The sequence below is a fragment of the Scylla paramamosain genome, chromosome 14 (genome assembly GCF_035594125.1).
Source record: "Scylla paramamosain isolate STU-SP2022 chromosome 14, ASM3559412v1, whole genome shotgun sequence".
NCBI classification, from domain to species: domain Eukaryota; kingdom Metazoa; phylum Arthropoda; class Malacostraca; order Decapoda; family Portunidae; genus Scylla; species Scylla paramamosain.
The window spans coordinates 677,501-694,748 of record NC_087164.1 but is presented as its reverse complement, the minus strand read 5'-3'; the positions used below and the strand labels follow the sequence as shown (position 1 = coordinate 694,748).

Sequence of the window (17,248 nt, the reverse complement as noted above, 5' to 3'; positions counted from 1 at the left end):
ACCCTCTCCATAGGTGCCCCAACCTGATACACCTGTAAGGGAGCAACTGTCTTTCTCCCAGGGCCCATCTTCCCACAGCACACGTCACACACTTTGCACCATTCACTAACATCCTTCCGCATGCCTACCCAATAAACCCGCTGCTTTAACCGCCCTAGCGTTTTCCTCACACCGAAGTGACCACTTGCATTTCCACCGTGAGCCTCGCGCACTAAGGCCTCCCTCATATTCACAGGGACAATTGTTTGCCAGAAGGCCACATCGCCGTCACATGACTCCCACCGCCGTTGCAGCACACCGTCACTCACTCGCAACACTGCCCATTGCTGCCACAACGCCTTGGCGGCAGGGCTTAGCGGGGCCACGCTTTCCCATGGCGGTTTTTCTTCGCCTTCTTCCCGCAGTGTCACTATGGGCCCGATATCAGCGTCCTGTCGCTGGGCCTGTTTGAGGTCCTCTCCCCACTCAGTGTCACTGACAAGACCGGCAGCCTTCACGCACACAGGCTCAGTCTCATGGCGTCTACAATGCCTGCAGTCACTGTCGCAAGGACGGCGACTCAAACTGTCAGCATTGCTATGCATTTTTCCAGGCCGGTATTCGATGTTGTAGTCATGCTGCTCCAGCTTGCCAATCCACCTGGCCAGCTGCCCCTCCGGGTTTCTGAGGGTTTTCAGCCACCTCAGAGCAGCATGGTCTGTCCTAATCTTGAATCTGGCCCCGTACAAGTAAGGATGGAAGTGATCAATGGCCAGGATCACTGCCAACAACTCCTTACGAGTGACGCAATAGTTCCTTTCAGGGGCTGAGAACTTCCTGCTGAAGTAGGAGACGACCCACTCTTGTCCGTCTTTCTCCTGGGACAAGACGGCTCCTACTCCCTCAGCACTCGCATCACAATCCAACACGTATGGTTTCATTGGATCCGGGTACGGTAACACAGGGGCGTTAGCGAGAGCCTCTTTCAGAGTTTCAAAGGCACGTTGACAGTCCTCGCTCCAGTGAAAGCATGCCCCTTTACGAGTCAAGTGATGGAGTGGCACCGCAATTTGCGCAAAACCCTTCACAAACCTCCGGTAGTACGTACACAACCCAAGGAACCCGCGCACTTCCGTCACACTGCGCGGCACTGGCCACTCCTTAACTGACTCTACCTTACCAGGGTCTGTTTTCACTCCCTCACTACTCACTATGTGACCCAGAAACGGCACTTCCCTCTGGAACAGGCTACACTTCTTTGGACTGAGTTTCACATTTGCCCCCCTGAACCTGTCCAACACTGTCTTAAGCCTCTCCAGAGCCCCCTTGAACGAATTCCCGTACACTAGCACATCGTCCAAGTACACCAGGGCGCTTTTCCACAGCAACCCATCCAACACACGCTCCATTAGACGCTCAAAGGTGGCCGGGGCATTCACCAGACCAAAACTCATCACTTTAAACTGATACAGTCCCTGCCCATACGAGAAGGCCGTTTTCTCTCTGTCCTCCTCCGCAACCTCAACTTGATGGTAACCTGATTTCAAGTCTAAGGTGGAGAACCACTGGGCCCCCGTGAGCGCGTCAAGCGTGTCATCCACCCTCGGTAGAGGGTAAGAGTCCTTTGTCGTCACCGCGTTAAGGCCCCGATAGTCCACACAACACCTGGTAGACCCATCCTTCTTCTTAACGAGGACAACAGCAGCACTCCAGGGACTAGCCGACTTTTCGATTATCCCTTGCGCGCGCAACTCCTCCACGGCTTTTTCCACTTCCAGCCGACGAGCAGGCGCAATCCGGCGGGGCGGCAACTTAACCGGCCGACTATCCCCTGTGTGAATGCGGTGTTTAACCAGACTGGTCCGGCCCAGGTCATTATCTCCCTGCGAGAAGACATCTGCATACAGAGTCAGCACTTCCTTCACCTCGTCCACCTGTTCCCCAGACAGGCATGCCGAACTCCTCTGCAATAGATCCTGCAGATGAGGTGGAACCCCAGTGCTACTCCCTTGCATGTCCTCGCAATGACCTTCCGGGTCCATAGTCGTCTGTACACCTTCACACTCTTCCGACCCTTGACTTTCCTCCTTCTGTTCCTTACTGAGACGGCAGCGGTGGCTAGCTTCGGGTAGGGACGCAGTATGGGCTCGGTGAGTTTCAATTGAAGCTTCACACTCCTCTGCGTCAACACCGCCCTCCTGTAGCGGCACCACACTACCTCTGACCGACATAGTCATTTCCCCGAAGTCCAGCACCGCCCTGCTCTGCTTCAGGTAGTCTAGGCCGAGCAAGTTCTCCCCGACGTCCGCTACAAAGACGGGAAGATGCTCCTCCGTGCTGCCAACCGCAATCCTGGCATGCACTGGTCCCCTCAGCTGTGTGCAGTGCCCTGTAATACCACACAGTTGTTGCTGGGCCACCGGGGGCTGTCCAGTTGCCACCACCCCGTCCTGCACGAAGGTACGTTCCGCGCCCGAGTCCACAGTGAGGCAGCAAGATTTGCCATCCACTTGCCCGCCCACCTGCACTGTCCGGGCACCCTCGGCGCGGCAACTTAGGCGGACTGGGGTCTCTGGCTCTCTGGCTGGCGCTCGACCCCTTCCACCAGCCTCTTTCCGTTTCCCCCAGCCTCCTTGCTATCCCTGGGAGAGATGAGGGCACACTCTGCCATCTTGTGCCCCTGACCGCAGTTCCAACAACAGGGTTTGTACTGGTACTGCCCTGCTCTGCCGTTGACAGCCTTTCTGCTACTCGATCCCTGCGGGCAGTACCTCTTGGTGTGCCCCTGCTGCCCGCAAGAGTAGCACTTACCCCTGAACTCACCTAGGGGCGGTGAAGGGCTAGAGTAGGCCTTCTGCACGGCCCCTTTCTTTGCCTTCACTCTCTGCGGGACATAATTCCCGCTGGGTCGCTCCCGCGTCGTCCGGAGAAATGACTCCATCTCCAGGCCCCTCGCCAGGGCCTCCTGAAGGTCCTTGGGGTGTGCCTGCTGGACGTATATCCTCAGTTGTTGGTTATCGATGGCATCAACGAACTGATCCCGCAGGAGAATGGTGATCATCTCCTCACTGGCCTCCGGGTACGCACGCCGCACCAGCACCTCCAAATCCTGCGCCAGGCGTGTCAGGGTCTCCCCCGGGCCTCGTAACCTGGCCCGGAACCTTGTCCTGAACACCTCGGTTTGGTGCTGGTACCCGTACCTCCTCTCCAGTGTCGCCGTCACTTTACTATACGAGCACCGCTGGGCAGCTGGCAGCTGGTTCAAGACTTCTAATGCCGGTCCTTTGAGTGCCCACACCAGCTGCATGGCCATCTCAGGGCGACTCCACTGGCGGGCACTGGCCAAGAGCTCGAACTGTGTCTTATACGCTTCCCAAGACACTGTTCCATCGAACTCCTGTGGCCGGCGCCTCGTCCCGTCCTTCAGCCTCCGTGACGTGGAGCTGGCAGCAGAGGGGTACGACTTTACTGAGGCTAGCGGGGATGGTGGAGGTGATAAGACGTTTACAGGAGAGCGTAGGGGAGACGGTATCACCTTGGCCAATGGAGAAAGGCTGTTTAGGCTTCCGTGACAACTATTATCCTCCTCCCCTTCGTCACTCCCCCCCTCAGTCTCACTAGCACGCCCACTTGACCGGAACAGCGTGCCTTTATGCTGAGAGAGTACAGGAGGCGCCTGTGCCGCCACAACCTCATCCACATATCTCCTCAGTTCACTGGCCGCTTTTTCCACCTCTCCCTTCACCTGATCCTTGGTGAACACTTCACTTAACACCTCGTCTTTAACCCGTGAACACTCCTCCTTCACGAGCCCCATAACCTCCTTAAATACACGGTCTACACTGCTCGTCACCGCTTGCAACTCAGCATGCTGTACCTCTCCCTGCGCCTTCAGGGCACTCATCTCAGCATGCTGTACCTCTCCCTGCGCCTTCAGGGCACTCATAACATCCGCTAGTGTGATTTCTTTCGCCGCCATGCTGACTTAATTACTGTAAGGCACCGTAACTTAACACAACACGCAGCTTACCATGGCAAAACACACTGCACCGTCCGCCCGCCCGCTGCGATCCACAAGTACGTTACCCGTACCACCGCTGCTCGCCTCCCCTGTCCAATACACACGCACACTCGGTAACACACCGCGACGCACACAGTTAGCACTTAACTCATCCCACGATCCTGACACCACTGTAACTTCACCACCCTGTGGGCAGTCACACTTACACTTTTAGGGTCCGGTGCTTCCTGCATACGTGACGGTGAACTTACCCTGCGGCGCTCCGTGTTCTCCCCTGGCTCCCCTCAGAAGGCGAGTAGTAAAACACACTTGTGGCTTCTGGCCCTCTATTCTCCGTTGCTCACACTACACAGTAGTCCTATGCTGTAGCTCGGCACCCCGGGCCTCTTGTCGACCCTCGGAAGGCTTCTTGACGCCTCGCTCCAGCTCACAAAGGAACATACAAGTACAGGAGGCAGTGTCGGCGACGCGCGGGCTTTCTTCCCTCACCAGTGTTCTCCCGCCACTCTGTCTCCCAAACTGTTCCGCCACCAATCCCAGGGCTGCTACACGTCACGTGATACTCCCGAGCCCCAGGGTAGGCGGCCGGCGAGGTGACGTAGTGTGACGTCATCCTCCACTTCAGCTGGGACTCAGTCTGGGTATCTTCATGATCTTGCCCTCTCGTGACAATATATATATATATATATATATATATATATATATATATATATATATATATATATATATATATATATATATATATATATATATATATATATATATATTGTTACAACCACAATTCCTAGCCCCTATACCAAGCTGCTGCACCTAAACTGAGCCATCTCCTACGTGGACTCAGTGCAGGGCTCGAATCTGGGTGTACAAGGTCCCTTGTGACTCCTGCATCCTTTTTATGACAGTCGTAACTCCAGCTCACACTAATTTGAGGTCGCCAGTTTGTTTACCTACCCACAGACAAGGGAAGTACTCCAAACAGCACTCATAAGAACATAAGAACATAAGAAATAAGGGAAGCTGCAAGAAGCGACCAGGCTTACACGTGGCAGTCCCTGTATGAAACACTCCTACCTATTTCCATCTGTTATCCCCATCCATAAACTTGTCTAATCTTCTCTTAAAGCTCTCTAGTATCTTAGCACTAACTACATGATTACTGAGTCCGTTCCACTCATCTACCACTCTATTTGAGAACCAATTTTTTCCTATCTCCTTCCTAAACCTAAATTTTTCAACACTCAACACCCACAGCTGTAGAAGAATCGACAACCACATCTAGGAAAAACAATTAAAACACAATAACACGCATATGATCGAGATATACTACCCTGTTGGGTTTCCACCCACTGTGACAGTCCTCCCACTGCCCAACAGAGTGTTATAGCCTCAAGCCGAGTAGTACTGTTTACTGCCTCCGGGGTGACAGGCCTTGTCAGGACCTGGGAGGGAGTAAAGTTTACTACATGGCTAATTACTTAGATCCTCTGCGGCGGAACTGCCTCAGCCAGCAGTAGCATTTAAAACAAATACGGTTATAAACAAAAGACATAAGCAACTACTATGAAAGAATACCCATGAACACACAGGAAGGTCAGTCACCACTCACTGTGCAAACTCAACTTGTACACTTGTACAACCAAGGAGTCACTTCCTAGAGTGTAGTGTGTAATTCACAACTACACACACTGGCAGACTACTATAGAGACTCCTATTCTATTTAAATGGGCCAGCACATACAGCCGATCATGACTCACTTATCCCCCTTAAGGCAACTGACCCAGCTAGCTAGTATCCTGCCTTAGTCTCTGGTAAATGCTAGAGCATGTCTCTGTACATCTGCTCCTTCTAACTACTGGATAGCGACTGCTATGGGAAATTGCTCCAACTGTCTTCCCGCACCACTGCTAAAGGAAGGACAAGGGATGGGGTGTGACACACACACACACACACACACACACACACACACACACACACACACACACACACACACACACACACACACACACACACACACACACACACACACACACACGCACGCGCACCCACACCCACTCCTTGCGCAGTCTCACTTGAATAAAATACTTTACTTTTAAAAATTCTCATGACCAAACAAAGAGGACGAGATGAAGAATGATTATTTAATTGTCAAGGGTAACTCTTCTGCTGTGAAATGTGTGTGACTCAAACTGATTGATCAAAAGGAAATAAGGTAAATTAATCAGAAAAGGAAATTCTTATGGTGAGATAATGTCAGTGAGCAGCCACTCTCAACCGTACATCTCACGTTTGTATCCTGACTCTCTCTCTCTCTCTCTCTCTCTCTCTCTCTCTCTCTCTCTCTCTCTCTCTCTCTCTCTCTCTCTCTCTCTCTCTCTCTCTCTCCCCTGTCTTTTCTCTTTCATTCTTACTTTCTTCATTGTGTTATCTCACTGTACTTTACAATATATATATGTATATATATATATATATATATATATATATATATATATATATATATATATATATATATATATATATATATATATATATATATATATATATATATATATATATATATATAATATATTGTTATGTGGGGAGGGTGTAGTGAAGAGGCATGAAAAAAAAGGCAAAAGGAAGGAAAGAGATGGGAGGCGAGAGAGAGAGAGAGAGAGAGAGAGAGAGAGAGAGAGAGAGAGAGAGAGAGAGAGAGAGAGAGAGAGAGAGAGAGAGAGAAGAAGAAAGGTTAATGGAGACAAAGTACGTAAACGCCAGATGTGCAATAACTGCCTGTTGCCCGCTTAAGTTTAGTGTAAAAACCTCTCACATTAGTCATGCTTCTTCCTCATTTAATTTTCCTCATTTCCCGTTGTTCTTTTGTATCAAGTTCTCCTTGCATATAAAGTCATCATAATGTATCCAGACCCTACAGTATGCTTACTTGAATTTTCAAAAGATAATCATCTCCATTGTGCGCCTCTTGTAGTAAGTGGAACACAAAGGCAGTGCATGTCACACCCCCATCCCTTCCCTTGTATCCCCTCCCCTTTCTTTGTCTTATGACTTCATCCCTCCCACCTCGTGAGAGGTGCGTGGGGCGGGTAGAATGGCATCCCCCCTTTGTCTTCTCAGTCATTGTCCAGTTGGCCACAGGAGGAGACGTGCATCTCAAGGCAGAGTAAGGCTTGGAGGATTTGCATAATTTACATTTAGAGGGCATTTAGATTCAGATAATATTATTTATCTAGTAAAGCAGTAAGCTGCTGCCGATGATAGATAAGAAATAGATACTTCCAAAGGTATGCCAGTGATTGTTGGGACTTTTAAATTGATAGATTATTCCCTAATGACTCCTCGGCTATGTGCATTGAGTATTTTGCGTTTTCGAGCTGTTGGTGGACCGTTTTTTTTTTTTTTTTGTAAGCTGTTTGTTCTCATCCGTGCCATATTTGTTGTTTCGTTAAATGTTACTGTGTTCTTGTGCTCTTTTAAAGGGTCTGGACAGAAGATTACTGTATGCTACTGTGTAATAAAGTACTCTTCGTCCTCTGGCCATGTCATTCCTATGTGGGGGCAGGGCCTGTCTTCTGGGAAGGAGATAGTATTCTACGGAAGTGGGTGGATGCTGCCTTGTAGGTGTGAGCAGTATTCCGTAGATGTACTTATAATCCTTATAAGTTTTTATTGCTTGTTGTAGCTGTAACTCTTAGAACGTGGCTATTCATTCTTTCCCAGCTGTTGGGGTGATTTGGCAGTCGTGGTTTTTCCTTGCCTGTAGGGGATGAAACAGGCTATGGTGTAATTCACCACAAGAGGGCAAAGGACCCTGTGGAGGTGAATGCGCAGGAGCCAGTGTAGGGAGGCTGACCCAGGTAGTGCCAGCTAAGAAGAGGAGCGAAACCTGTTGTTCCGACTGTCTGTATACAGGGTGCAAGAATTCAGAAGGTCCTTGTAACCTGCCATGATAATTTCAAAATTATCATGGCGACTCCTACACCAGCCTCAGAGTCTCCATCTGGGGAGGGGACCACAAATGTCCCCAGATCAGACTGCCCTTCTGACAACGAGCCGAAGTGTTTTGACACCCCCCTCAACTTTTTCTTCATTAACTTCTGCAACATTCGTGGTCTAAGATCTAATTTTCAATCTGTAGAACACCACCTCTCCTCTTCTAAACCTCGTCTTCTTTTCCTCATTGAAACTCAGGAGTTAAAGGCAACTGACAGTAGCCCCTTTTCTGTTCCCTCCTTCTTTCTTTAACCTCATTTTCGATCCAAAGCTGAATGTCGCATTTATGTGCGCAATGACTTAACCTGCTCTCGTGCCCACGCTCTTGAATCTTCCAAGTTTTCCACCATCTGGCTACAACTACAGAGTCACTCTCAAAATAAATTTATCTGTGCTGTATACCTCTAACCTAACTATAAGAAATTAGACTATAAGAAATTCTTTGAATACTTAACTTTTTTTTTTTAAAGTGGAGCACATTCTGAACCTCTTTTCTTTTGCAGAGATCTCCATTCTTGGAGACTTTAATGTTCACCACCAGCTTTGGCTTTCCTCTCCCTTCACTGACCATCCTGGTTAACTAGCCTTCAACTTTGCTATCCTCCACGACCTAGAGCAATTGGTGCAACACCCTACTCGTATTCCTGACAGATACGCCTGGAGATACACCTAACATTCTTGACCTTTTCCTGACCTCTAATCTTTCTGCTTATGCTGTCACCCTCTCTTCTCCGTTGAGCTCCTCCAATCACAATCTCATATCTGTATCTTAACCTGTCACTTCAATCCCTCCTCAGGATCTTCCTAAGGGAAGGTGCCTCTGGCGTTTTGCCTCTGCTAGTTGGGGGGACCTGAGGAGGTATTTTGCTGATTTTCCTTGGAATGACTACTGCTTTCGTGTTAGAGACCCGTCTTTGTGTGCTAAGCGCATAACAGAGGTGATAGTGTCTGGCATGGAGGCGTGCATTCCTCACTCTTTTTCTCATCCTAAACCTTCTAAACCTTGGTTTAACACAGCTTGTTCTCGTGCTATACATGATAGAGAGGTGGCCCACAAAAGGTACTTTATGGACCTGATGGGGTCCCTCCCATCAGCTGCTGCTGCTGCTGCCTTCCCAGGCTTTATGGCCGTGTTGGCGTGGTGCACTGCGTGGGACTTGTGTCCGTGCTTGTGTTTTCTGGTCTCCCTCCATGTCAAGTGGTAAGTGCCTTCCCTCTCCTGGCCACCATCACCGCTTAGTATTCCAAACACTTCTTCTCCATTCATTCCTTCTTCTCACTTATTCTATCTTATTCTCTTCTTTTGTAGTCTTCCTTATTTGGTCTTCCTTATGCTTTTGTCATATATATATATATATATATATATATATATATATATATATATATATATATATATATATATATATATATATACATATATATATATATATATATATATATATATATATATATATATATATATATATATATATATATATATATATATATATATATATATATATATATATATATATATATATATATATATATATATATATATATATATATATATATATATATATATATATATATATATATATATATATATATATATATATATATATATATATATATAGAGAGAGAGAGAGAGAGAGAGAGAGAGAGAGAGAGAGAGAGAGAGAGAGAGAGAGAGAGAGAGAGAGAGAGAGAGAGAGAGAGAGAGAGAGAGAGAGAGAGAGAGAGAGAGAGAGAGAGAGGGGGGCGCGGTAGTGGGTAGGTGAAGGACGGGAAAAAGAAAAAAAACTGAATAGAATGAAAGACAGAAACACGCAGAGTGTAGCCGCAGCGGCAGGTGTTCCTCAGGTGTCAGGTGGTGTGTTTTGCTGGTGACACACATCTCATATGGTCGAGGAAAGACAGTTCTCTCTCTCTCTCTCTCTCTCTCTCTCTCTCTCTCTCTCTCTCTCTCTCTCTCTCTCTCTCTCTCTCTCTCTCTCTCTCTCTCTCTCTCTCTCTCTCTCTCTCTCTCTCTCTCTCTCTCTCTCTCTCTCTCTCTCTCTCTCTCTCTCTCTCTCTCTCTCTCTCTCTCTCTCTCTCTGACGTTTATGATTAAGTAGATATGTCTGTAACAACTCGGCTTCAATTTCACATAAAATAGCATCACACACTGGTATCAAACACTCTCAACACATTACAGCACTCATTAACAACACGTGCAGTCAACCTGGCACTGTGACAATCAGTTTTTACTACAAAATTAAAGTATTTACCTGCGTCACCTTCCTGCCCGTCTTTGTCTGAGCGCGACTTGGCCATGAATGACGCCTGCAGGTGACCAGCGGGTTAACCACACTCTGCTAACAAGAGAGCATCGGCTTGGGGCTTCATGCAGCACTGAGTACCGATACTTAGGCATATTACATGTGTCTTCCTGCAACTAGAACACTATTGAACATTTATCACTTATGATTGCACACCAATAATGACGTGACGCACATATACTTTACCTACAGCAACACTCAGGGATGCCGACAGACAGACAGACAGAGAGAGAGAGAGAGAGGGAGAGAGAGAGACAGAGAGGTGTGTGTGTGTGCGTGTGAATTGAATTGATATATTAAACTTGTTAGTATGAAATAAACTAATTCTCTCTCTCTCTCTCTCTCTCTCTCTCTCTCTCTCTCTCTCTCTCTCTCTCTCTCTCTCTCTCTCTCTGCAATCAAGACAAACAGAGAAGGGAAACAAGAGGCATGCAGACCAATTCAGAAGGTGGAATGGAAAAAGAAACTGCAAGAATGGTTAAGTAGTAGTAGTAGTAGTGGTAGTAGTAGTAGTAGTTTCCCGCCTGTCATTGGCTGGGGCATCACTGTTCTCGCTTTTCATTGGCTGGGACATCTGTGTTTATATATTGCTTAATGATAATGAAAATATTAATAAGAATAATAAAGAAAATAATAACTTACATTTTCTTTGATGCATGAATTTTTAAAGGGTAACTTAACTATACCAACTGTCTCTTGACCTCAATTAACCCTCCGTTTTCTTTTATTAATAATAGTTTCCCTTACTAAACGTTAATTAACTTAATTTTCTTCAAATAACAAAAAATTTACAATAATGTTTCCCTTTAAAACTCGAAAATCACGTTCGTTTTCTTTGATGCCGTAATTTTTAAAGGGTAACTTAACTAAACCGACTGTCTCCTTTCAACCCTGCATTTCCACCCACTCCTCCCCACCAGGGACAGCTTCGAGTTGTTCAGGGGAGGCCCGGCGGTGGAGCAGACGGGGCAGACTCTCTCCATCACTGTGGTGCAAGGAAGGACCGCCACAGTGCTGGAGGTGGAGCACACTGGGGTGGACTTTGCCATACTCTGACAGAACCCCTATGCCAGCGTTGGATGATGGTGGTGAGAGAGAGAGAGAGAGAGAGAGAGAGAGAGAGAGAGAGAGAGAGAGAGAGAGAGAGAGAGAGAGAGAGAGAGAGAGAGAGAGAGAGAGAGAGAGAGCTGATGAAATTCTTAATATATTTCCTCATTTTTACTACTACTTCTACTGCTACTGCTACTACTTCTACTACTACTATGGCTACTACTATTACTACTACTACTACTACTGCTACTGCTACTGCTAATACTACCACTACTACTGCTACTACTACTACTGCTACTATATATATACATATATATATATATATATATATATATATATATATATATATATATATATATATATATATATATATATATATATATATATATATATATATATATATATATATATATATATAGTAGCAGTAGTAGTAGTAGCAGTAGTAGTGGTAGTAGTAGCAGTAGCAGTAACAGTAGTATATATATATATATATATATATATATATATATATATATATATATATATATATATATATATATATATATATATATATATATATATATATCACTCTTTTAGACAGGGTGGAATCAAAAGCTTTCCATCTCATCAACTCTTCTCTAACTGACTGTCATCAGCCTCTCTCTCATCGCTGCAATGTTTCATCTCTAGCTGTCTTCTACCGCTATTTTCACGCTAACTGCTCTTCTGATCTTGCTAAATGCATGCCTCCCCTCCTCCCACAGCCTCACTGCACAAGACTTTCTTCTTTCTCTTACTGTTATTCTGTCCACCTTTCTAATGCATGAGTTAACCAGTATTCTCAATCATTCATCCCTTTCTTTGGTAAACTCTGGAACTCCCTGCCTGCTTCTGTATTTCCATCTTCCTGTGACTTGAACTTCTTTAAGAGGGAGGTTTCAACACACCCTTCAACTTGTGACTATCGCTTCAGACAATATTTGGGGACCGGTGTCTGTGTTTTTTTTTTTTTTTTTTTTCCCTTGGACGGTGTCCCTCCTATATTCCTACATAAAATAAATAAATAAATAAATAAATTAGAAAATAGATTAGTGGGCAGCTGTGTGTTTAAGCACAAGACTGGGTCACATTATCTCTCTCTCTCTCTCTCTCTCTCTCTCTCTCTCTCTCTCTCTCTCTCTCTCTCTCTCTCTCTCTCTCTCTCTATATATATATATATATATATATACACACACACACACACACACACACACACACACACACACAGAGAGAGAGAGAGAGAGAGAGAGAGAGAGAGAGAGAGAGAGAGAGAGAGAGAGAGAGAGAGAGAGAAGGGAGGAGGGAGGTAAAGGAGGGTAGGAGAGCAAGGAATGAACTAGCATGGAGGAGAGGGGATGGAGGGAACTTTACCCGCCTTCTGGTGTGTCTCCCCTTCCTGGGCAGAGAGAGAGAGAGAGAGAGAGAGAGAGAGAGAGAGAGAGAGAGAGAGAGAGAGAGAGAGAGAGAGAGAGAGAGAGAGAGAGAGAGAGAGAGAGAGAGAGAGAGAGAGAGAGAGAGAGAGAGAGAGAGAGAGAGAATTAAGGGTTAGAATACAGTAAAGAATGGAAGGAGAAGGAGGAGGAGGAGAAGGAGGAGGAGAGGTAAGGAAATATGATAATACAAAGAGGTAGGTAGGAAGGAAGGAAGGAAGGAAAGATGGAAAGTTTTCAAAGCGAAGGAGGGAAAGAGAGGCAGGCAAGTGATAAAGAATGAGAAAGGGAGGGAGGAAAGGAAGAAGGGAAAAGTGGTAATGAGAGAGAGAGAGAGAGAGAGAGAGAGAGAGAGAGAGAGAGAGAGAGAGAGAGAGAGAGAGAGAGAGAGAGTATCACTACACTCCCTGCACTTATGCTCCTTATCTCCATTCTCTTCATCTCTTTCCTCTCGCTCCTCCTGTCTCTCCCTCCTCCTCCATTCTAATTCCTTCCCTTCTCTCTCTTTTATTGTAATTTTTCTTATTCTTGTTATAACAATTCTTACTGTTATCTTTATTACTTAAAATTTTCGTTCATTCTCCCTATTCTTATTCTTATTTTTCATTTTCTCAGAGAGATGACGCTTGTGTGGTCACCCACCCAAGTATTGCCCGGAACCCCTGCTTAATCTCGACGATTTTTTTTGACAATATCTATTTATTTATTTATTTATTATTATATCTATTAAAAAAAAAAGAAGAAGAAAAGAAGAAGATGAAGAATAAAGTATGTAATCGAAATATTCTCTCTATACTGTAGCAACTAGTTTAGCTGGATGTACTTGTATTGTGTCAAAAATACTTGCAATATCTGTAATTGAAACTTGCAGTGTCAGCATAATGCATGATTAAGCAATGAAAGGAAAAATTAATGAAAAAATTAAATGAAAGAAAAGAAAGAAAGAAAGATACAATTAACAACCAGATATATTAGTTACCCCTCTACGTTTCTGTATCACTGCAGAAAACGGCAAACTTTTTAACGTAGACTTGTCAATATTTAACTAAAATTAAGGGTTAAAATAAGGATCGTCACCCCTTCCCCACAGGATATTCATTGTCTTTGAAGGAGTGAGATAGAGTCGATTAAATAAATGGAGAGGAATATTAAGAAAACGTCATCAGAGATAAATCTGTGATGAGTGAGGGAGGGGGGAATCGCTGAATAATAGGTAACGAATGATAATGGCAATGAAATGAAGGAAGGGAGGAAGGAGAGAAGGAGGGAGGGAGGGAGGAAGCAGTAAATAAATGAGAGAGAGAGAGAGAGAGAGAGAGAGAGAGAGAGAGAGAGAGAGAGAGAGAGAGAGAGAGAGAGAGAGAGAGAGAGAGAGAGAGAGAAAACTATTATTTTTTCTGGGTGGTGGCTGATTTTCCTGGCGGCCGCCGCTTTGAACAAAGCACACAGGATGTGATGAAAGCTTGTGACTCAACGGTCTTATCTATTTACTTCTGGTGGTGAAATGGCGTGCCGGTAACGGCTGCAGCCGTTACCTTGCTGAGCGCTTTTCAACTTTCCTATATAACTGTGTAACTTAGGGGAGCTCAAAGTTGAATTGTGTTGTTTTCTTTCTGGCAGTGGCTGAGTGAGGCAAGTGGCAACACGGGGGTGGCTCAGCGCGTCGCGTCTCGTACTCAGTCACGTATCACACATCCTGGGCGTGCGTGGGGTGTTGTGGCAGGGTAAGCAGCCCTCATTTGTACCACCAGTGTGCTACACTTTATGTTGCCAGGACACACTGCCTGTCACCAGTGTCTCTTTGTTTCCTTCATAACGGCTGTGTTTTCACCTTAATTAACCCTTTCTAAGCGCCGGAAGGAAAGGGTTAAGATGTGTATCAGTATTATATACTTACGCTGCAACTCGCCCCTGAGAGAGAGAGAGAGAGAGAGAGAGAGAGAGAGAGAGAGAGAGAGAGAGAGACCCAGCTGAGCTAGCTGCCTCGCTCCTCCGCGCTTCAGAAGTACGGTGCAGACAAGACACAGCCGCCAGCCATGCATTACTACCCTTCCAGATAAAGGTTTCACCCCTACAACACCACGGATTACATAGTTAACACGTGAAAGAGTGAACAAGACTACTTTGGAGAGAGAGAGAGAGAGAGAGAGAGAGAGAGAGAGAGAGAGAGAGAGAGAGAGAGAGAGAGTGCCAGATCGTGATATGGGAAAGGATGAAATAGTGGAACGTGATGGAGTGTGTGAGGTATATGCTTCTCTCTCTCTCTCTCTCTCTCTCTCTCTCTCTCTCTCTCTCTCTCTCTCTCTCTCTCTCTCTCTCTCTCTCTCTCTCTCCTAGTAGATGTAGTAGTAGAAGTAGTGCCTCAGTTTTCATTATGAAGAGGAGTAAGGTCATCGTACACTTGGCAGCAGTGAGTGGCCGCCAGCAGGAGCTGGTGCTCAAGGTCACGGGAGTGCAAGCTACATTAGTGTTTGTAAGCCGTGAGGCACATGAAGCACACGACACTATCACCACCCTTGGCTTGACACACTCCCACAACACCAACAACAAGCATCCTGGCGTGTGTGTGTGTTACAGCGCCTTGTTGCCCCAACACGGCTTTCATTGATATAAGATTTATTTGACATTCCAGGGAAGCAGCAGAGAGGCAAACAGCGTGAAGGAAGCCAGCAAGACAGAGGCAGGCAGCCTCAAAGAAGGCCACCAAAACAGAGGCAGGAACCCTCAACCAAGGTGTGTTGCACTCATCAGTGTTGCAAAAAAAAAAAAAAAAAAAAAAAAAATATATATATATATATATATATATATATATATATATATATATATATATATATATATATATATATATATATATATATATATATATATATATATATATATATATATATATATATATATATATATATATATATATATATATATATATATATATATATGGGAGGTTGTGTTGAGTTGATAGTTGGAGGAATTGAGTTTTTCGGGCATTGAACAATACCAAGTTTGCTCTGCTCCAATTAGAAAGTTTAGAAAGATCAGAAGTGAGGCGTTCCGTGGCTTCCTTGCATGAACTGTTTACTTCCTGAAGAGTTGGATGTCTATGAAAAGACATGGAAAAGTGCAGGGTGGTATCATCAGCATGGAAGTGGATAGGACAAGATGTTTGGTTTAGAAAATCAGTGATAAATAATAGGAAGAGAGAGGGTGAGAGTACAAAACCCTGAGGAACACCACTGTTAATAGATTTAGGAGATGACCGTCTACCACAGCAGCAATACAACGGTCAGAAAGGAAACTTTAGATGAAGTTATAGAGAGAAGGATAGAAGCCGTAGGAAGGTAGTTTAGAAATCAAAGCTTTGTGCCAGATACATCCAAGGCAACAGCCAAAGTTTCACCAAAATCTCTCAAAGAGGATGACCAAGACTCAGAAAGGAAAGCCAGAAGATCACCAGTAGAGCGGCCTTAATGGAACCAATAGTGGTGATTAGATAGAAGGTTGTGAAGTGATAGATGTTTAAGAATCTTCCTGTTGAGGATAGATTTAAAAACTTTAGACGAACAGGAAATTAAAGCAATAGGACGGTAGTTTGAAGGATTAGAACAATCACCATTGTTAGAAACAGGCTGAATGTAGGCAAACTTCCAGCAAGAAGGAAAGGTTGATGTTGACAGACAGAGTTGAAAAAGTTTGACTAGGCAAGGTGTAAGCATGGGACAATAGGAGGGATTCCTTCAGGTCCATAAGCCTTCCGAGGGTTTAGGCCAGCGAGGGCATGGAAAACATCATTGTGTAGAATTTTCAATAGGTAGCATGAAATAGTCAGAGGGTGGAGGAGAGTTAGGAACAAGCCCTAAGTCACCCAAGGTACAGTTTTTAGCAAAGGTTTGAGCGAAGAGTTCAGCTTTAGACACAGATGTGATAGCATCTGGTTGAAATAAACGAAGGAAAGTAGAAGAAATAAAGTTATTGCAGATGATTTTGGCTAGGTGCCAGAAGTCACGAGGGAGTTAAATCTTGAAAGATTTTGACACTTTCTATTAATGAAGGAGTGTTCGGCTAGTTGGAGAACAGACTTGGCTTGGTTTCAAACAGAAATATAAAGTGCATGAGATTCTGGTGATGGAAGGCTAAAGTACCTTTGGTGGGCCACCTTTCTATCATGTATAGCATGAAAACAAGCTGGGTTAAACCAATATTTGGAAGGATTAGGTGGAGAAAAAGAATGAAGAATGTACACCTCCGTGCCAGACACTATCACCTCTGATATGCACTCAGCACACAAAGACGAGTCTTTGTCATGGAAGCAGTAGTCATTCCAAGGAAAATCAACAAAATACCTCCTCAGGTCCCCCCAAATAACAGAGGCAAAACGCCAGTGGCACCTCCGCTTAGGGGGATGCTGAAGAGGGATTGGAGTGATAGGAAGAAGATATGAAATTGTGATTGGAAGAGCCCAGTGGAGA

At 45.2% G+C, this 17,248-nt stretch overlaps 2 protein-coding genes and 1 long non-coding RNA gene across 5 annotated transcripts in view; 2 read left to right on the top strand and 1 right to left on the bottom strand.

Annotated features, from left to right (window-relative positions):
- Nucleotides 1-2,533: 2,533 nt before the first annotated feature.
- Nucleotides 2,534-4,678, bottom strand: LOC135106729 (uncharacterized). Its single transcript, XM_064015987.1, has 2 exons — nt 3,899-4,678; nt 2,534-3,856 (listed from the first exon to the last, which is right to left on the bottom strand). Exons 1-2 carry the CDS (start codon nt 3,956-3,958, stop codon nt 2,534-2,536), a joined length of 1,383 nt encoding a protein of 460 aa, XP_063872057.1. The 5' UTR covers nt 3,959-4,678.
- Nucleotides 4,679-8,207: 3,529 nt separating this feature from the next.
- Nucleotides 8,208-11,369, top strand: LOC135106679 (uncharacterized). Its single transcript, XR_010271401.1, has 3 exons — nt 8,208-9,188; nt 10,691-10,764; nt 11,208-11,369. It is a non-coding gene; the product is annotated as an uncharacterized LOC135106679 (long non-coding RNA).
- A 2,913-nt stretch (nt 11,370-14,282) lies between these two features.
- LOC135106727 (ankyrin repeat and protein kinase domain-containing protein 1-like) overlaps nt 14,283-17,248 on the top strand; it is a 32,480-nt gene continuing 29,514 nt past the window's right edge. The window contains exons 1-2 of one of the 3 annotated variants that reach the window (XM_064015984.1): nt 14,283-14,509; nt 15,418-15,518. The gene's annotated coding sequence lies outside the window, so the exon portion shown is untranslated. Of the gene's footprint in view, nt 14,510-14,561; nt 14,848-15,118; nt 15,259-15,417; nt 15,519-17,248 lie in introns of those variants that run through there. The other 2 variants (XM_064015985.1, XM_064015986.1) reach the window with 2 other exon arrangements.

What these genes read in the sequence shown, in the direction of transcription:
- LOC135106729 (XM_064015987.1), bottom strand. Translation starts at nt 3,958, where the DNA reads ATGGCGGCGAAAGAAATCACACTAGCGGATGTTATGAGTGCCCTGAAG. An exon ending in CCCTGAAGGCGCAGGGAGAG is followed by an intron (nt 3,857 to 3,898) that starts GTACAGCATGCT and finishes GCGCAGGGAGAG; the next exon opens with GTACAGCATGCTGAGTTGCA.